The sequence below is a fragment of the Corylus avellana genome, chromosome ca11 (assembly GCF_901000735.1).
Source record: "Corylus avellana chromosome ca11, CavTom2PMs-1.0".
NCBI lineage: Eukaryota > Viridiplantae > Streptophyta > Magnoliopsida > Fagales > Betulaceae > Corylus > Corylus avellana.
The window spans coordinates 2,359,975-2,381,176 of record NC_081551.1 but is presented as its reverse complement, the minus strand read 5'-3'; the positions used below and the strand labels follow the sequence as shown (position 1 = coordinate 2,381,176).

The window sequence follows — 21,202 nt, the reverse complement described above, 5'->3', positions numbered from 1 at the left end:
TAATTTCTTAAAATAATCCTATATATGGTGGAGTTATTAAAATCATAAACACTTATTTTGAACTAATTCACTCAAAATTTGTTTCTAAAGATCCTGAACTCATTATCTACAAAACATGGAACATTTATTTTACAAATAATGATTAGAATTGCCTTTAAGAACTTCCCAATAAAGTTATATATATCCCTCAATGAGAGATTGATAATGAGACGATTTGGTTTTGGATGATTTTTATGTTTAAAAGTTTGAGCCAGAAGATTCTCATTCAAACTAGATGGAACATCCTATAAATGAAAATTAGGTTTTTCTGAAGAAAATAAATAATACTAGACATCTTAACATTTTTTCTCAAATTCATTTTTCCAAATGATCTGGTCAATTTAATAAATAAATAGATTTATATATTTTTATTATTATTATTATTAAATGAATGTGGAGTCCAGATCATTTGAAAAATAAAATTTAGAAAAAAGTGTTAGAATACCTAGCAGCTCTCGAAGAAAATAGTTTGTTTATTGTAGACAAGCACATGGTATGGAGTAAATGTTAGCAAAGGTTTTAATAAAACAAGTAAGTAAATATTCTACCATTTTAATTATTTTTACATGCATTGATAAGTAATCTATGAACCTATAGTGATATTAATGTTTTATCATGCATAGCTTAATTAAATGTATGTTTGCAATGTGATTTCAAATAAATAGCTTTTAAAAGAAGGTTTTAAGAAAAGTATACATAGTACAAAATATATTTTTGTAGGTGAGAAAAAGGTATAAAGTTTTTTCATTTCGTTAACCCAAAGCAAGCTCATTTTGATCGGAGTTTATACAATTGAAACCCGATCGATGTTGAGCAGGGTTAGTATGCTCAATGTACCTAATTTGGATAGAATTAATCATTTGAATTAAGGTGCATGACCAATCGAGACATGTGATCGCGTGTAGTGGACTTGAAAAACAATTTTGAAAATACTTTTCAATTTGATTTTTTTTTTAATATTTTCTAAAAATTATTGACAAACAATTTAAAACACAAAACACGTTTTAATTGTGAATCCTACCAAAAAAAAAAAAACTATTATATTTATATCCCATCCAAATATATATATATATATATATATAGTTTTGAAAATCAATTATCAATCTTACAAACTCAATGACTATTTTAGTCATAAATCCTTTCTCCATTTTTGTAAACCCTTTTCTTTTTATCTCTATTTAGGTGACACTCTTATATTCACTTTTGACTTCCAACGTTAATAATGCCCTTTAAAATTGGGATTGAACTTTTTAATTGATGAGTGTAATGATTGTAAGTTACCCCAACATATAAAACACCTTTAATCAATTGCGCGCGTGTGGGATTGGGATTATGTGGGAAAATGACAATTAACGGTAAACCGTCTCCAAAAGAAAAAAGTTACTCCGACAGGCGACAGTCAAAACCCAATACTTTTTGAGATCGAACGCGCTACGCGCCGACTTCGTGTGAGCCACTGACATTGTTGGTCCAATGAAAGCACTCAATTCCACTACAATTGTGGACCGGAGAGTATGCCATGTCCTTGGTCAGCCCACAGCGTGATAGGAGTGGAGTTCCCCTCACCTCCACATATTTTTTCTTCAATAATTATTTGCTTCCCTAATCCAAGAGAGAGAAAAAAAAAAAAAAGTGTTTTAATAGGATATAAAGATGAAAGTAATTTAAAAGGTTATTTTATGTTTTTGGCTGTTTGTTAATATTTTTGTTTTAAAAAAAAAAGTTATCAAACAAAGTCAATTGTAGCTACTTAAAAGTCTTTCTCCTTCTATCTCGAGAGTTCATTTTTGGGTTTATTGAATGGATTGATGCGAGAGATTGCGTTATTTTTTGGTATGTTAAAATTTTTCTCAACTAAATGCGTGGTTGGTCGCTATCACTTCAAATCACCATGTGGGGGCGGTGGTTGAGATCACTTGATTTATGATTGTAATTGCTGAATTAGACATCGGAGTAATCACAACTCTCTCAAAATATTCGGTTACAATGACTACTATTTTCATAAGAAAAATTGAACAATCTTTTTTTAAAAAAAATTGATGTGACAATACTAAGTCTCAAGTTGACTAGTATTTCCCTGAACCTAATCCCCATGATCAGTTTAAACAGAAGTAAAAATTGCTTTCACGCTAATATTAAAAATAAAAAATAATAATAATAAAAAAACTATAGGTTATGTTTGGCAAGAGGCCGGACTGGAAAGAGGACCCATGACCCAAAACCCAAAAAAAAAATTTACACTTATTCTCTCAAAATCAACTCTAACATTCTTACTTTTTACATCAAATCAGTTATTTTTTATTACTATTCAAATAAAAAAATCACTATAAAATAATTTTTTACTTTTTTATACAAAATATTTTTACTTTTTTTTTCTCACATCAATCAATTCTACTATAATACGGATCCGCTTCCTAAGTCCATTCCATTGCCAAACATAACCTATATATATCCTAGAATCTTACCAAGAGTTCATCATCTTCAAAGAAGTTGGAGCGTTTGACATGTTTTCCGGGAGCGCGTGGGTATCTCACTGTTCTCTATACAGAAGGAAAGAATTGCGGTAAATTTATGACATTATAATACTCATAAAAAAAAAAAGAAAAAAAGGTAAATAATATTACAAACATGAAAGTAAATATAGAATAATGTAATGATGCAGTGGGCCCGATTACTGTTGTTGGTAATTTACGGATATAAGGATGTCCGAATATGGTTATAAATAGTCCACAGGCGGTGTGGTCGAGGTGGTTGGGTGGTGTGCTTGGATGAGGAACATAAGTCTCTTGCCACATATGGACTGTCCCTCCAGATTGGGGCAACTAGGTATGACTAGACTTCTCATGCTTCGCCATTTCTTCAATTTTTTGAATTCCTCGGCTTCTTTTATTTATTTATTTATTTTCTGTTTCTATTTCTTCTTAATCAATGGGTCCCAATGGTTGTTAAACCAATGGCTCTGTCTGCCAATTGCAAAAAATAAAAAATAAAAAATTATACTATTTTTCTCAAAATAAATCTCCAACATTTTTTTTTTGCTTGGTACACCAGTCACTTTTTATTATTATTTAAATAAAAAAATATTATAATATATATATATATAAGTTACATGCATGGTGGCTTGCTTGGCTGCAGTTGTGAGAGGTGGTCGGACACGTGAGCGGGTTGGAAGCCTCTTTCAATTGCAGAATTCGAGACTTGTTCGAACTCGTACGCCGAATGTTGATTTCATGGGTCTGTGAGTTGATTTTGCAGCCTGCATGCATGCGTCCTATATATATATGCATACAAAATAAAGGAGTTGGCTCGTGTTCTCATACCCTTCGTTAACGTGCATGTACCGATGGATCATGGCTAGCGATGGAGCAAGAGAGCCGTGGCGGTGGCGCTGTCACCTTTAACATGTGCATAGGAGTAATCAAACGTACGTACGCCTGAGCTATCCGCATATATATATATATAGGCAGGAGATGGAGATTAAGGGACAGTCACGTAGTGACAAGGCTCATCATCTTTTGGCTTCTTATCTTTATTCTCTATCCAAAACAATGAGATGCAGTCACAGAGACAACGAGTGACACCCGATCTCTTCAAACCCAAACCTCTGCTGCCTCTGCATGAAACCATGCAACCACTCGATCCGATCGAAAGGATATAAAGTTTTCCTTTTGTTATTCTAAAAGAAGTTCTACATGCACATCTCAAATTTTTTTCTTGGTTTTCAAATGATGTACTTGTCACCATTTTATGAAATTTATTATTTTGAAAAATATGTCACAAATTCATGGGATAGTGACACATCATTTGAAAATCAACTTTTTGAACAAAAATTTGGGATATTTAGTATTTATCTTATTCTAATTGGGTTGGACTTTTGGACAAAATTCTTTCAATTTAGGTTTAATTAGTTTGTTTCGGTGTGATATATTCTCTCAAGTTTCATTAGTTTAGGAAAATAGCTTTTGCTTTTAAAACTCAGTTTTACCTAGTAATTAATTAATGTGGGGCTTAACACTCATAAGTATCTTTCTATGAACCGCCCACTTTATATATATGGGCAACCCCTCTTCCCAATATGGGATTAGGGTGTTACAAACTCCATTAATCATCAAACCCCTGACATCCTCGTTAGGGTTATGTCATGCAATGTTTACAGTACCACATAATGTGTTAGTAAATGGCTTTGATACCATTTGTAACGACAAAAAAAAAAAAAAAAAAAAAGTTAGTCGCATCTCCACTATCACCCCTACTGGAATAGTTCATTTGAAGCTTCCTTAGAATCACTTATAAAGTCTAATTTCACATAATAAGTAGTCAATGTGAGACTTAACACCCATAAGTATCGAAAAATAGTCAAACCGAAAATAATAGTCATATCAAAAATATTTTCGGTTTGACCAAAAAAGCTTCTTTAGTTTATAAAAATGTTTTTGTTTCTAAATTTCGTAAACTATTAATTTTTTCGAGTTTGAGTTTCTCATCGTCAAAACCGTCGGACCATTGTTATACCACCATTGGGCCACGGTTGGACCACCAACCATCAATCCACAGCCGAAAAACCACAATTCCACCACCGGACCACCCCTGGTCCACCGTTGAACCTCCGCTGGGCCACTCTTAGACCACCGTCGAGCCACCACTAGGCCTCCAATAGACCACCACTGGATCACCATCGGGACACCATCAACCATTGCCAGAATTCAAATTTTTAGGTTAATTTTTTTAAAAAAATATTTTATATTAAAATTTTTATGTTGTGAATAAAAATTGATTTTTATAGGTTCATATGATTGTGTGTGTGTGTGTGTGATTTTTCTTCAAAAATGATTTTCCTAAAAATATTTTCCAATAGAAAATATGTTACGTCAAAATAAACGGAGCCTAAAATCATCAACAAGAACCAATTGACAAGTGTAATAAATTTTGTGACAAATGATAGTTCCCGTTAATTAAATGAAGGAAAAAGTTTGAAGTAATACAATTTTTACCACGATCTCCTTGCAAATTGATACGGCAATTCACTTGACACTTACCATACTAGTCACAATCAAATTGAATCGTTTAATGCCTGATGTGATAAATGTTACGAAAAATTACAAATTGATCGACGTAACAATTTATGTGACACTTATCACTTTAGTCATAATTAAATCTAATTATTTAATGGCTAATGTGGTATTAACATAATGAAATTGTAGTACGCCTAACAACCTTTTAAATAAAAACGTATCACCATAAATGGGAATATGATCTTCATTTTTAGTAAAACAAAAATGAATTCATGATTTCATATTATTATATTTAACGATGTAGATGATGCCAAATAATAAATATTTTAGCTGCCATTAAAAAAATTTAAATAATGTGCCAAAATTTATTAGAAGCAATATTATTAAATCTTAGCCATAAAATAGTTATTTTCATTTGAAGTCGTTGTCCGGTACAATGAGGAAACAACGTGCCATTAAAAGACGTGGCAAGTGCAAGCGTGCCATGTTGACTAGATTATCGACATTGTCACATTTGGGATACAAATGCCAAGGCTCGGGGGACCCTTATCTTCCATGTCATCCACTATTTTGCCTTTAATGAGGGGTGACCACGGACCAGGTGGCCTCAAACCCACATAATTTCGATTAATCAAACAACCTTATATGCCTACAAATCCCAACGTAAATGAATGCCATTCTTTACTCCCTTTTCATTTCTATTTAATTTTTCTTTTATTTTCTCCTTTAATAATGTGGAACTCTCCCGAATTTTTGTAAATTTTGTATATTTTGGTTTCTCCTTTAATAATGTTATCCTATTGCATTGTAATAGGATAACATATATGAGACTATGAGTGAGTTTTACTTGCTCGAACAGGTGTTTAGACAATTTAAATTGCACTTGCTCGGACTACTCAAACACATGTCCAAGCAAATAAAACCTACCCCAATTCTCACATGAAATAACTTTATTGTACTACAATAGAACAACTCTACTTTTGCTTCACCAACCCTAATCATTGGATGAAACATAAACAATCTCCACTGCTAAACAGCTAGCCGTAAATGCTTACTTCACAGTATGGCCTGCCACCAATAATTAAGTGGCCTAACTCTCTTATTTATTTAACTATTTAATATTTACTAATGTCACTCCACAAGAAACTTGATACAAATGCTTGAAACAAAAATCTCTTAGACAACCCCACACTCACATCACACACATGGAAAACTCCCCAGTCTTTAGACAAGAGATGTCCCTATTTTAATATCATTTTTGCATGTCAGTCCCTTTAATTGAATATTGCAAATAAAACTAAACAGAATATCTATAAACAAAAGTAGAAAGATGTAACCACAAAATAAATATATATAAAATCTGTTATTATAAATGGCATCTTTCACTTTCAAATCAGGTGTCCGATACTGATATCGAGATCCCCATCAAATCCAAAAGCTTAACGAAGGAAAATGTTTAGGATTTCAAAACTTTTTTATTATAATTTTTTATAAATTCGAGTGTCATGTAGACTGTAACAGGACTGTTTATATTTTAATAGCTAACGTAATAAGACGTGGTAGTCCATATTTTTTTATTATTGATGTGGTAAATATTACGCTAATTTAAATAAAATTTATAATACATTTAGCACCACTAAAAATCCCGACACTCACGTGTAGGTCCAAGTTCCCCACTAATACATCAGCACGTAATCATAAACACATGATGGAACATATTATTAATATTAAAACACAAAAACATTGTAATTTCTATAAACAGAAATCCTATGTAGTGGTTGAATTGACAATGATGCCCTATTAAATTATAAAGAAAATATAACAAAAAGTCGAAGTGAAAAAAAAAAAGTTGATATCAAGGAATAATAATTATATAAAAGTCTGCATAAGAAGGAAGTCAACATTCTTAAAAACAAAGATACTATCATTGTATTTACGTGTCCAACTTTCTGAATAGATGTGTTTGATTAAAACTATGCCTTTCCTATATGCAGAGACTCAGAGAGACAGTTACATCGTATTTTCACTCTTATGTCGGCCACCATGTAATTAATTAGTATACTTTTCTCTAAGTTAACCTGTTTAATCGAAATGTGTATAAAATATATTTTCCACAATATCCATTTTGGAATGGTGATTTTGGGCCTCAAAATATCACCTTTTCTTTTGGTTTTAAGCTTATTACAGATCTGTGTAATGAAGTAAACACACCATTTGGAAGAGTCCACAAGGAATTGGGCCTTGGAGGTGGGAGCATTCTTGAAATGACTTTGATGAATTGGGATTTAGTTGAAGTTGAATCTGCTATTGCTACATTTCAACACATTATTGGCAAAAAGAAAAAGGGCTATCTATGCTATTGACTGCATCAAAATTCAAGAGGTGGGGGGTCCAACCAGCCTAAATAAATAATTAGCTATGTAGCAAATCTCATGTTTGTGGCATCAGCTACTTGCTGGGTGAGAGTTTCAATAGCCGAAGCCACCGCCCATTCCGCCGCCCATAGCTGGGGTTTCCTTCTCATCCTTGGGAAGCTCGGTGATAACTGCCTCGGTTGTCGTCAACAGTGACGATACGCTACATAGAATGTGGTTGAAGAATGATGAGTAATAAGTAAATGGAAAGAATGAAATTAGATTATCTTAATGAGGATCTGTGATTTACCTAGCAGCATCAACCAAGGCTGTCCTAATGACTTTCACAGGATCAATAATTCCTGACTCTATCATATTTACATATTCACCTGATACAAGCAAAGAAGGAAGAAATGCTCAAGCAAACTAACGCATCACAGGATTTATGAATCAAACAACCCTAATTGCTTTCGTTTATTTGTGAGAAAAAGAAGACAAACCTCTAGCTGCATCATATCCTTGATCAGGATCGTTTTGCTCCAACAGCTTGCCAACAACAACTGCCCCCTCAACTCCAGCATTAGAAGCAATTGTGTATACAGGCATCTACAGCCAAATGTAGGCGGAAAATATTAAAAACAAATCTTCAAGCAGAATCACAAACTTTCAGGCAATTCCTAGAACTAAAATATAACTGCATGTGTCATTCTGCAAAGAATACACGAGGCACAGACCCTGTATCCGATATAATTGGTTAGGCCTTCATCTAAACTAACTATATAATAATCAAAAGACCCTAAACCCAGTTTCTAAATTATTCTAGTTATTGACAACAACGCTACAATGTCAGTAATTTCTGCCCACAAACAAAAGGACTCTCATAACTTCTCCGCATATCTTTGTAAAATCTCACTTTCAAAAGATATTTATCCCAAAAGACGAAGTTTCATAAAGCTTGAAGCACATTCCTCTGAGGTTAGAGAAAAGATTTCAAGATTCTGCATCGGATCTTGAACCCCATAAGGTGAACAATTATATAAGAACAAAAGGTTGACACCTTAAGAGCATTCTTAATAATCTGTACGCCAATCTTTTGGTCAAAGTTTGCTGTTTCCAACTTGTCCAGCTCCTTTGAGGCATAGAGAAGCGCAACACCGCCACCTGCACAGAAAAAAACTCTTGATTTACAATTTAATGGCCCCAGTCAAAAATACACTCTGGAAAACTAGTTTACCAGGTACAATCCCTTCCTCTACGGCAGCCTTGGTGGCATTTAGAGCATCAGTTACTCTATCCTTCTTCTCACTAACTTCTGTTTCGCTAGCTCCTCCAATCTACAAAGAAGCAATCTTGTTAGTACTATGTTTCAAGAGGCTGTGTCCCAATATTGTGCAAATGGAAATAATGAAAAGCTTGCAAGATGTTCCAAGTTAAATAACATTCTAATTTCTAGGCCAACAAGAAGGAAAAAAATGAAAAACTGCAATACATATATTCAAAATGAAAGCTGACCTTTAAAACAGCAACACCGCCAGAAAGCTTTGCAAGCCGTTCCTCTAACTTTTCCTTGTCATAATCGGAAGTGCTCAATTCAATCGAGGATCTCAGCTGTCACAAAAATCCGTAGGTCAGGAATCAAGTAATATAAAAACGAAACACAAACCCAAAAAAAAATGTAAAAAAGAAAACGAAGTTAAGGACTGCAAAAACAGAGCAACATAAACCTGTTCACATCTTTCTGTGATGGCTTTCTTGTCACCAGCTCCATCAAGAATGACAGTATCATCCTTTGATACCGTAACCTAAATTGCAGCCCACAAAAGTTCACCATATAGCAAATGTGAAGCCAATATTTCTCTCTTTCAACATAACAAGTTTAAGTATGCAAAAGGAGTCAGAAATATATCTCACCTTTTTGCATGAACCAAACACTTCTGGTCCCACCTTTTCAAGGTTGAGACCAAGCTCTTCAGTTATTATCTATAAGGAAAAAAAAAATTAGTATTTCATGCATTACACATTAGTGCAAAGTCTTAATAGAAAAACAAAATTACCACTTGAACCTACCTCGCCTCCTGTGAGAGTGGCAAGGTCCTGCAGACCAGCCTTCCTGTTTTCACCAAACCCAGGGGCTTTAATGGCACAAACCTTCAAGAATCCATGAGCCATCAATAGTATAATTTAATATGCTACCTTGATACCAACAGTCAATAATTATCTTATTCTGGCAAAAAATTTGTAGATGATAAAAAATAAGAAATACCTTGATTCCAGCGCGAAGCTTGTTCAAAACAAGAGTAGCTAGCACGTCACTTTCCACATCTTCAGCAATAATCAGTAAGGGCCTTTGTGTCTGAGAAACCATAAGTCAGTCAATCAAACATAGACAGATAGACTCTGCCTTTCATTATCTCCTGAATTAATCACTTACCTTCAAGGCCAACTCCAATACTTTAACTATAGCATTTAAGTTTGAGATTTTCTTTTCATGGATCAAAATGATTGGATCTTCTAGCTCCTGCCAAAATAACAAAGCGATGCTGCTAAGACCCATAATGAAGCAGTTCATACAAAATAATACCCAATAATCCAAGATGATTTACACTGACAGGCGGCCTATTGAACGACCACCAAACAGAGGTCAAGTGCATAATATAATAAGAAAAAGGGTTTGTAAGCAATAAAAGATAAATGCTTACACATTTTTGATTCTTCTGATTAGTGATGAAATAAGGGGAAATATAACCCCTATCCAGCTTCATTCCCTCAACAACCTCCAATTCGTTATACAAGGTCTTTCCGTCCTGCAATGATAACCGGGAAACAAATCTCAAATATAGCATAGATACCAATGGGAAGGGTGAGGGTGAAGTGCAAAGCTTATAGAAGAAACCAAGTGCAAAGGCCTAATGCAAACCGAAAGGAATATATAACAATATCACTAATGCAAAGAGCATATCACAGTCCCCTTGAGGAAAAGTTTCTGCATTTATCTCATGACAAAAATGGGTAATATACTCGACATGGAAATTTACAGCAGATATTTGTAAAGCGTCTAAATGCTTATGCCATAATGATAAAGCACAATGCTACCTGTATAGAAAGAAAACAAAGAAACAAACTGCACCAAGCCAAAATCAAAACCACAAACAACTTATCCACTTCACTTGGAATACTAAGAACTATATCATATCCTAATTTAAGAGGGCAGAACAGATTCTGCCTCATCAGCAAGTAAACAACACATGCTGGTCAACTTAGCTTAAAGGATATAAAGTAACAAATAGAAATATTAAGCTTTTGAGCCACTTGATGTTCCCAATCATTTATGAAAACAAAGCAATATAAGTTAAGATCAAGAATCCAATAAGCAACTTACAGAGATAGTAATAACACCCTCTTTGCCAACTTTCTCCATGGCATTGGCTATTAGCTGACCAATCTCTCTATCTCCATTAGCTGATATTGTTCCAACCTTTATAGGGGAAAAAAATGTCATATTAGTGAACATATTAGTTTCCATTTGATTTTCTAACATTAAATCGTTTCACAATCCACACACATAAACATGTAGATATATTCAGTATATATTTACATTACTGAGCCCTTTCATTTTGAGACAAGATAAAACTCAGTGAAGCTAACCTGCGCTATTTCTTCAGATGTCTTAATCATCCGGGCCCTACTCTTCAAGTTTGTCACAACAGAGTCAACTGCCATTGAAATTCCACGTCTTAGGTCCATGGCATTCATTCCAGCTGCCACTGACTTGCATCCTTCAGCAAATATCGCACGAGTGAGAACTGTCGCACAAGTGGTGCCTGTCAACATGCATAACGGGCTTCATATTAGTAACTGTACGCACCTCCAAAAGTTTCCACCATTATAAATAAGTATACGTGAAACTTATTCTGTCTTCCCAAATCATGCTATGTTTTTCCTTATAAAGATACATAACAATACCAAAGAACATTATTCCAAGTAATACACATATATGGTCCTATTATCTCCTAAAATAATCAATGAATCTTTTGACTTAAGGCATGAGACACTCACCATCGCCTGCAACATCATTTGTAGCATTTGCAACTTGTTTTACAAGACTAGCACCAATGTTTTTGACTCTGTCTTGGAATTCCACACTCTTTGCTACAGTAACCCCATCTTTCGTCACTTTAGGGGCTCCAAAACTTTGTTCCAGAACAACGTTGCGACCCTATGAAAAAACAAGCACCAAAACCAACAAGTAAGACAACCATCCAAACACTATCCAATTGTAAGAAGGCACTGAAAATTGAAGCGAGAAAAAAATTAGCTACATTTACAAATTCAATAATGTGAAAATACCAAAATTTAAGAGAAGAGAACAAAAAAAATAGAAATCTAATATCTGAAACTTCTCACATAAAAGATGAAGCAAAGAAAAAAATAGAAGCTCAGCAGCTTTCCAACATGTTATAACATTTACCAAATGAAAGTTTCCCGAATACTGTTTCCTACACCTACGAATGGTTAAACCACATTAGGTCCAAATGACTGCCCAACAGCATGAATTTATTGGAAACTAATATAATACTTTGAAATAGCCATTGAACTGATGGTGTGGCACGTAACTAGTTGGTTCTTATTCAAAGGAGAAAGAACTTTACTAAAAATTAGCTGCAACAGAGATATATGCTAGGGTTTGCAGACATGAACAAGGGTTTTTCGCCCTGATACAACCCTAGTGTGCCACAGACAGGGACGCCTAAAAATCCAGACAATTACATTTTGATGTCAGTTTATTTGTGCACGTATTGGAAAGCACAACTATTTACCTATTAGGAAAAGCGTGTTTAGAAAGCAACATACAGGCTGGCCGCCAATTGTCAAACCAATAGTATAACCAAACCAGTCAAGCCTAGACATGTTTACAACAAGAGGATTTAACACGTATTAAACGATAAACAGTATGAAGAATTCTTGGAGCTATAACAAACAATGCTGCTACATGTGGTATTTTCATTTTGTTGACTTATAATTATTAAAGATGAAACCAATTAGTCAATTACTACAATTTCCATTTTTACTGAGATAATAAAACTGGATATAGGCTATTTTGATTCGACCTGAATAGCTGCCATTTGCCAGATGTCAAAAAATTCTTCATAAGGTAATTGGATATGAAAAGAGCTAGAAGATGAGGAGCCATAGACACACAAAATGTAAAGAACATCATGCAAAATTCCAAAATCATATGAATGCCACAGCTTCAACCTATATACTTCAATTATCAAGGGCCCCCAAGATCCTTATCAATTCAAATAGTCCATAACAATAGACTATACTACCCAGCCACATCCTCAACTCACAGTTCTTTAACCATATGGTACCTTGTGTTCTGTTTCGTAGAGGTAATCTTAAGGCAATAATATTCATACCCACTTCACATAATTCTTCGAAGTTTCAATCTTGTTTCGCATAATACGACAATGGCACACTCCCCAACCTACAATTCCAAATAACATTCTATTGTGTTTTTACTACTTGACCAATTTTATGTATTTGCCCACAAGACCTTGATACTGAAAACAATTACATTACCACAGAAATCAAAATGATCATTAAAAAAGAAGAATATAATTAGTGGATCAAGAAAGATAAAGCAACTCACTTTCGGCCCCATTGTCACTTTAACTGCATCAGCAAGCTCTTCAACACCCCTAAGAATCAATGCACGTGCGTCGACACCGAATTTAATGTCTTTCGCTGCATAGTTTCGGCTCCAACTCGATCCACTGCCAATCTAACATCCCCCCAATAAACAAACAAAGCACATTCAAATTCACACTAAAAAAATTTCTTTAAAAAAAGCACGTAATAACACAATCAAACATTTTAATTATTAAATAAAATGAAGATGAAGAAGAAGATAATCTCACCTTATTGCTAATGTTCTTAGCCAACCTACAAACCAGAAGAACCAGAAAAAAAAACAAAAACAAAAACAAAAACAAAAACAAAACAGAGATAAATAAGATTGACCCAGAGGATTAAAAAAAATTGAAATTTGTCAGTCATTGGAGTTCTAGATGGAGAGAGAGAGTTTGAATACCTAGCTTTGGAGGCAAGGCCACTGGCAAAGCGGTACATGGTTAAAGGTTCGCAGAGTAGACTGGTACTGAAAGAGAAAATGCAAGTGGAGAGAGACAGACAGACAGACAGTGAACTATAAATCGGGAGCAGAGAAGGGTCTAGAAGAAGAAGAAGAAGAAGAAGAAGGAGGAGGAGGGGTTTGCGCTAGGGTTTAGGGTTTTGATTGCGTGGGGGCTAAAGAAATTCCATCCAAACGACACGGATTCTGCGTTTCGACCTTTGGGTTCGATATTGGGCCTTTCGGTACAGATTTGGGCTTTCTTTAGTTAATGGCTTTATATTTGTCACCTATGCAGTATGCACTATTTTTTCATAGAATTTTTTTTATTTTTTATTTTTTTTTTGTCAATTATTATTTCATGGAATTGATAAAAAGTCTGTGCCAAGTTTTCTTTCAGTATATTAAATTGATAGTTATTTAAAATATATGTAATAATTATTTTCCTTATTAATTACATGCATTTTTAGAAATATTTCAATTTAATAAACTGAATTTGAAAAAATTTCTTAACTCAGTTTATAAGAAAACTTTGATCAAAATTTTTGGTTGAAATTATGCTTTCACTCCAAAATTTTCAATGATTTATGTCATTATGTGAATTGATAAACAAAAGTGCTCTTTTTTATTTTTCGTCAATGTATAAATATGTTAGTGTGAATAGATAGGTGGATTTGGGGGGAGAGACGAGAGGCAGCCTATTTTGCCGAGTAATTTTAGAAGTCACTCCTTTGTCATTCTAAGAATGAAGTGTTTTTTAAATTATCATTTGATCAAAATTTAATAATGATTAATCACATGACCAATGGTAATTTTAGAAGTCACCTTATTTTGTTTTTATATAACGTACCGTTTCAGGCTTTTAATAAATGATGTAAATTGGTTTTTTTTTTTGGGGGTAGTGTTTATCCCTCCAGCCAGAAACTTTGTGTTGAAGTTATCCTCATGAAGCAGCTTTCTTGGATTTGTCGAAGAAAATAGGGAGCCCTAGGTATTTGGATATCTTAGAGGGGTTCTTTTGAAAGGCAACAGGTCCAGAACAGCATCTATGGAGGAGTTGCTTGAGTTCCTACTGCAATGAACAATTGTAGACTTTCTCGAGCTAAAACCTCTTCTTTATCACGTGTACTAAGACCAGGTACAGTTGATCTACTGGACGTTTTTGTGTTAGCAAGTTGAAAATATTCCTATTCCAAAAAAATGTCACTATCTGATTAGACCATCCACAGCTAAACCATGGGCTTTTTGTGTTGGCAAAATCCCTTGGTTACATAACATGAAGTAAGCAAATGCTTGATAGAATAGACAGGTTCCCTAGCTTTCTTGTATTAGCAGATGGACAATTGATGCTTTACAAAGTATATTGTATCTTTTTATAGGTAAGTTATGTAAAGATTCACTGGATTTTGAATTTAACCTCATCTTTCATTATGTTCTAATCGGGGCAAGTATTAGTACTTGAAGGATTGGGTTTTTTAAAATAACTCGAATCGGTTGGGGCTTAGAATTTGTGTCTGTGAAGGAAACCCTTTTTCACTTTTTTTTTTTTTCTTTTCTATTGAATCTTCACAGTTTCTTTGGAAACTTGTCAAGACTTAAGTTTTTTGGGGTTTTCTTATTCTAAATGGTTTTATCCATTATTGAGCGCCGCAGCTTTAATCGGCTGCATTCGCTAGTGCCTTTCTCTTTGATGGCCTCTTACCAGTTCATTAAGGTGTTAAAAATCTGTCTGGTTTGGGTTTCCAAATTAGCTTGTAATTTGTTTCTCTCTTGTAATCTCTTTTGATTGAATGAATGTTATTATACCAAAAAAAAAAAAAAAAAAAAGAACTGGTATCCAATATTGGCATATAGTTGTAGCTTTTTATCCAGCAACTTGACCCTAGCTTTGTGTACAAACTTGTAAACCAAAGTGACCCACTTGGCATTACACAACTTGGAAGCTTTCTATTAGATCAACTAAGCTAGTGGGCATTTTCTTTTGATAAGTAATTTTTCACTCCAAGGGGGTGCGGGAAATAAGAGATTTGACATAATCATGACTTCTGTGGTCCTAATCAATTGAGTTATCTCTTAGAGTCATTTGACAGGCATTTTCAAGGAATATAGTCGTATAATAATATAATATACGACTAGGAGCCTTTTAGGGTCTCCTCTTCACAAGGAGTACAGTGCATCTCAAGTCAAGAGACCGATTATTTTCCAACACAGCATAGAAGAATCTAAACTTTATTGAACTCACTATCCCTTTTCTCCACAACCCAAAAGAAAGAATAAAATCTTTAACCCTTGGGATTCCATACTGCTTTTTCTCTTCAGAAATTATTCACTGCAATGCTAGGAAATAGACCATACTATGAATTAATTTATAAGAAAATGCAAAGTGTCTCCTATATATTATTCAAAGATTTTTAAGCTAGGGGGGGAGACATATGTTGCTAGCTTTCCTTTGTAGTTCAACCATCTTTTTTGACCTTATGGAGGATTGAAGCAAGCTTAGTGGTAGTCAAAGGCTTCTCTTGATAGTCATCCAGGCCTGCTTCTATGAACTCTTGTTTTTCTTTCTCTGTTGAGCGTGCCGATACACCCGCAATCAAACTACGAATTCCCATGGTGCGGAGTTTCCTCGTTGCCTATCATTACAGTAATTAAGGAAACAAATTATCAGTAATAATAAAAGTAACAACTTAATTGGTAGGATATATATAATGAGAAATACTATTTTTCTCCTGTCCAACTCGGTCCAAGATCTATCTATATTTTTTTCAAGAGACATGCTATGGGTTTTCTCCATTGGTCTTTCCCCGTCCAACTCTTGCAAATCCACCATTAGATTTGTGGGTTATCCGCCTGTCCCACAAATTTAATGATGAATTTGCAAGAATTGGACAAAGATAACCAATAAGAAAGAAAAATGATCATTTCTCTTTTTTCAAATCTACTTTGAATCAGGGCGGAACTACATGAGGGTTTCGGCCCCACAAACTCCCATGTTTTTCCAAAATTTTTAAAAGATTTCCTTAATTTTTTTTTTTTAAAAAAATAGAATATGCCCTCTCAATTTTTTTTTATTTTGTACTTCCCCTCCCCCCCCAAACTATGATTGCTAGTTCTGCCCCTGCATTAAATCAATGAAATCCACATATCCAATGCTAGTAGGTATATATATATATATATATATATAGAGAGAGAGAGAGAGAGAGGCAAAACATCATGATTTGAATAATTTTCTGCATTAGTGAGCATACCTCAATCCCATTCATGACAGGCATATCCATGTCCATCAAAATGAGGTCAAAGTTTTTTCCTGAACAATGGACATCAACAGCTTCTTTGCCATTCCCGACCACCTGGTTTTGTATGCCTAGATTGTCCAAGAGTCTGTGGTGAATCGTTTGATTGAGAGTGTTATCATCCACAACAAGAGCAGTTATCTTAGATGATAGCTCCAGCAGTGCAGGAGGCCCAGCTTTAACGCTATTTAGAAGTCCATCTTTCATCCCATTTTTACTCTTCAACATGTTTTCTCTCCTTCCCTCCCAAGTCTATCCACTTAACGTGTTTTCCTACAACGCACAACAAACAATATTGATGAATCAGAGACAGAACGATGATAGGAGAAACGAAAGAAAACAAACTCTTGAAAACAGGGACATTAGGATCGAAGATTGGCAGTAGCTGATTACTCTTAAATCATGTTAAATCACTGCTTGGTCCCATGCAAAATGAAAAATATAATAACAATATTGTAACATTCATTTTATGTCTAGTAAAATGAACATTTGCATTTTCTTGAGTTAACTAGGAAGGTTAACAAGATCTAAATGGCATTGCACCCAAGTGCATGCAACTATACATATATAGTAGTATGATTCTGATTTCTGATATATATATATATATATATATAAACAGAAAATTAAGATAAATACTAGCTACATAAAAGCATCACATGATCAGTAATGATCTTCAGAGACAAAGGTTGGTACCTTGAGATGCAAGAGTGAGAGTGGCCTAGATGAATATAATTGCTAGCAGTGAGCAACAATTCTCCAAAAGCAATGTTGTAAGAATAATATTGTTAGATGGTGGGGAAGATATATATATAATTGATGTCCTTCACATGCATGACAGTAGTACGGTTCTGGTGTACAAGGCTGCAGCAAAAAAAAAGGAGAAAGTCTAGATAGTGAGAGATATGAGGAGAATCACTTGGATTATGTTAAAATTCACAGAATCCACCAATGTGATTTTATTTCCTTAAATGGGGGGCTATCCATGAAAAAGGGTGCTACTAGGGGCACCTCTTTTCATTAGAAAGTGACAAGAAAAGTTGCGACTTTGCAGGAAAAGGAGAAAAGAACATCCAGCTTCAGACATTTTCATAATTTCAATTACTAGCATGGCATTTAGATCTTCTAACTGAACTTTAAAATAGTAGAAACAAAAAACCAGATATCATATGATCCTACACGATCCACAATTTCGTTTGTTTCCAAGTTTATGACCCATGTTATAAGGACATTATTAATTGTAGCTTCTTAATTAAGTGGTGATTTTGCACACAATCTAGTGCAATTAATTTTTAAACCATATAGAAAATAAACATAATTTACAATATTCAAACGACTCAAAAGAGTTTATGAGTGTTGAAACATGCAGAGAAAGAGAAAATATAATGAGAGAGCTAGTGGCAGCAGACTCTGGAAGCTTTGCTATCTCAATTTTTTTTTTTTAAATGATGTCGGTTTTACGTACACCACATCCTGACCGAAGGTAGTCTCGTATGATTATTATATACCAACATTTTTTTAACTGTTATTTATGATTTTAATTCTGCCACTCAAATATCAAAAGCTCGAAATTCAGTTCTATCTAATTAGAATGCTCTCATATATATGATATAATATATATATTAGCAAATCTTAGATGTTTCTTTTTGTTTTACGCCCCGGCCCTTTGTATTTACTATTAGCTTTGTTAATTTATGAGACCACTTGATGATCAGTAGCTCTTCTTTGATGGGTTAGGGTGACGAAGATAACTACAATCGTTTTGAACTCAACTTTGTGAGAGATTAACCGGTACTCAGGTAGATGGATAAAGTTTTTCTTTCAAATTAGGTTAGAAAGAATTTCTCAAATTCGATTAGTCTATTAAATTGGTATATGTTCTTAAAGCTCGTGATTCTTCTATGCATTTCACATGCTCTTTTAATCATAATCACAATCTCTAAAGATAGACGTTAGATTAATATATTGAGTTCGAAGAATTTCTCCCAACCCGACGTGACGGCAAACTAGCCTGTTTTCCTTTTTAAATTAATATACACATCTAAAAAGAAGCAAGGCAAGGACAAGAACACAGTTTTAAGGGACAAACATCTTTACTAGTTTTAATTTGTTGCCAATTAATTTGCCACTAATACTACAATTGTACCTCAATTGTGCATGACAAATGACAACATTATTAGCTCAAAAGAACAGCGAAGGAAAACATTACAAGGAAATTAACTTAGAATGGTCCTCTAGTTTGGAAGGCTTGATATTGACGGATCTAGTTGTCCAGCTCCCTTAGCATGGGGACCAACCAATTGGGTGATAGTGGCTTTTCCTTGAAGTCGTCAACTCCAGCAGCAACAAATTCTTCTTCATCTCCTTCAAAATACAATGCAAAAAGACCTATAATCTTGCTTTCAACGCCCATCTCACGCATCTTCCTAGCAGTCTAACACATGACATAATAAGGAAGACCACATTAATTATCTTTTTTTGGTTTAATATTCATGGAAGGCAAATGGGAAAGAAAAGTAATATAAAGATATAAATATATAAATATATACCTCAGGCCCAGTCATGGAAGGCAGAAACCTGTCAATGACAATGATATCAAAAGTTGCTCCAGAAGCAATGAGCTCCACTGCAGCCTCCCCAGTCTCCACAGCTTGTGTTTCCACACCACACAAACCCATAATTCCCTTCTCCACAATTCGACACAATTCTTCATTATCCACCACAAGCCCTCTCAGCTTCTTCTTCCAGCTCGGATACTGATACCCTTTGTTCATCTTGTTATTCCCCTCAGATGATTCAATTGCAGGTACCATTCCTTCAATTGCTGGTGCCATTCCTTCTTAAATTCCAATTAATAACCTCTGCACAAGAAGAAGGTAGCCATGAACAAATTAATTGATGAGCTAATTTAGACGTTAAGGGAAATCAAGCAGTAGCCTCTATATATATCCAAGTGATGTATATTATACAGAAGACAAAAATTACAAATCTCCTCCACACCTTTTTTTTTTCTTCCTGATCAACAAACTGAAGAGCTTCATTTTACATAAAAATACTTCACAAGCACATGCAATTATTAGCTATATGTAAAACTTGTAGCTAATTAGGAAAATATGGGCAAAAGCTCTTTTTGGGTTATTACTTATTTTGCTTTGATATTTGATTCCCTAAAATTCATTATAGAGAAGATAGGTTTGAGACCCAAATGCTCAGGGTTGCCTGAGGTTTGGGGCCCACTTGTCCTCTTTGTCGAGTTGCTTGATTTGTGTGTAATTCGAACAACAAATTTTAGAGATTTCAATCCTAATATTTTTGGATATATCAAGCTTGAAACCCACACCCTTATATACAAGATTTCAAATTTAGGATTAATCTTTCTATCCATAAGCCCTGTGTATCACCACCACCAAGGGTGGTGATCTAGTGGCACATGGCATACTCTCAAGTGGTTTGGTAGGTGGTAGGTCTTGGGGTTGAATCAGATTATTTACACGCCACTAACTAGATGTTCATTAGTGCCTTCGAAAGGATGGGTTAGCTTATATTGAACCGATTTAAGGGAGCGCTTGTGGTCTCCCTGTCTATCCCACTCATGTTAATTCACAACAAGTACTACTATAATCATGGCTAGGTTAAAAAGCCACTATGGTTGCTTCGTCCTACCTTATTAATTTGTTCAAAAAAAGAAAAAGAAAACTAGATATGCAAGAACTTTATGATATAAAAGTGTTGAAAACTACTGTCTACCTGCATTTCTATATATGTAGTGAGGAAACAACAGTATTAGAATTCAAATATAAGAGAGGAAAAAAAAAAAACCCAAGAACAACACAATTATAAGGCTTTAGAAGGACAAAGCTATGTACTGAATGGGACTTAATTACCACCAAAGTCTTAAAAGTTTGATACTAATAGCAATGCAAGTGCCCGTAAATTAGCTTATATATATATATATATATATATATATATGAAGCAGGGCTGGCATTTTTCTCCTTCCTTCTCCTACCAAGAAAGTGCCAAAAACCCGAGATACGCGGCGAAGTAATTGTAGCATTTAAAACACGATTTAGGTAATCCAGTAGCCAGATTTCTTCTTTTTCAAGGTAATATCTGAGATTTTCTGGCATCTGTGCCGTTTTATTTTTTTTAATAAATAAGAATATAAATATTAATGACCGAAGCCTTACAAATATATTATATATGCTAATTTGTGATTTTACCAATGTTGTATAGTTTGCCTTGCACACTACCTAAGTTAAAACTTGACTTATTTTTACCATTTATCTCAAGTATTTAAGCTAAAATAAAAAATTATTAATTCAATTATTTACTTAATATTCTAATACTACTCTTCACATATAAGCAATGACGGAA

At 34.3% G+C, this 21,202-nt stretch overlaps 3 protein-coding genes across 3 annotated transcripts; all 3 read right to left on the bottom strand.

Moving 5' to 3' along the window:
- Nucleotides 1-7,285: 7,285 nt before the first annotated feature.
- On the bottom strand, nucleotides 7,286-13,660 carry LOC132165631 (chaperonin CPN60-2, mitochondrial-like; the record flags this gene model as incomplete). The annotated part of the gene is given in 18 exon segments (XM_059576272.1): nucleotides 7,286-7,628; nucleotides 7,716-7,794; nucleotides 7,906-8,011; nucleotides 8,463-8,566; nucleotides 8,640-8,739; nucleotides 8,918-9,013; nucleotides 9,130-9,207; nucleotides 9,317-9,385; nucleotides 9,473-9,553; nucleotides 9,669-9,758; nucleotides 9,837-9,923; nucleotides 10,105-10,209; nucleotides 10,785-10,880; nucleotides 11,051-11,226; nucleotides 11,462-11,621; nucleotides 13,059-13,190; nucleotides 13,327-13,351; nucleotides 13,500-13,660. Coding segments are annotated over 18 exon segments (1,731 nt in total). The 3' UTR covers nucleotides 7,286-7,519.
- Nucleotides 13,661-15,994: 2,334 nt separating this feature from the next.
- On the bottom strand, nucleotides 15,995-17,059 carry LOC132165832 (two-component response regulator 24-like). Its single transcript, XM_059576512.1, has 2 exons — nucleotides 16,787-17,059; nucleotides 15,995-16,171 (listed from the first exon to the last, which is right to left on the bottom strand). Exons 1-2 carry the CDS (start codon nucleotides 17,057-17,059, stop codon nucleotides 15,995-15,997), a joined length of 450 nt encoding a protein of 149 aa, XP_059432495.1.
- A 1,852-nt stretch (nucleotides 17,060-18,911) lies between these two features.
- On the bottom strand, nucleotides 18,912-20,764 carry LOC132165630 (two-component response regulator 24-like). The gene is made up of 3 exons (XM_059576271.1): nucleotides 20,713-20,764; nucleotides 19,378-19,689; nucleotides 18,912-19,262 (listed from the first exon to the last, which is right to left on the bottom strand). The coding sequence occupies exons 2-3, from the start codon at nucleotides 19,660-19,662 to the stop codon at nucleotides 19,092-19,094; spliced, it is 456 nt and encodes a 151-aa protein (XP_059432254.1). The 5' UTR covers nucleotides 19,663-19,689; nucleotides 20,713-20,764; the 3' UTR covers nucleotides 18,912-19,091.
- Between the last annotated feature and the right edge of the window lie 438 nt (nucleotides 20,765-21,202).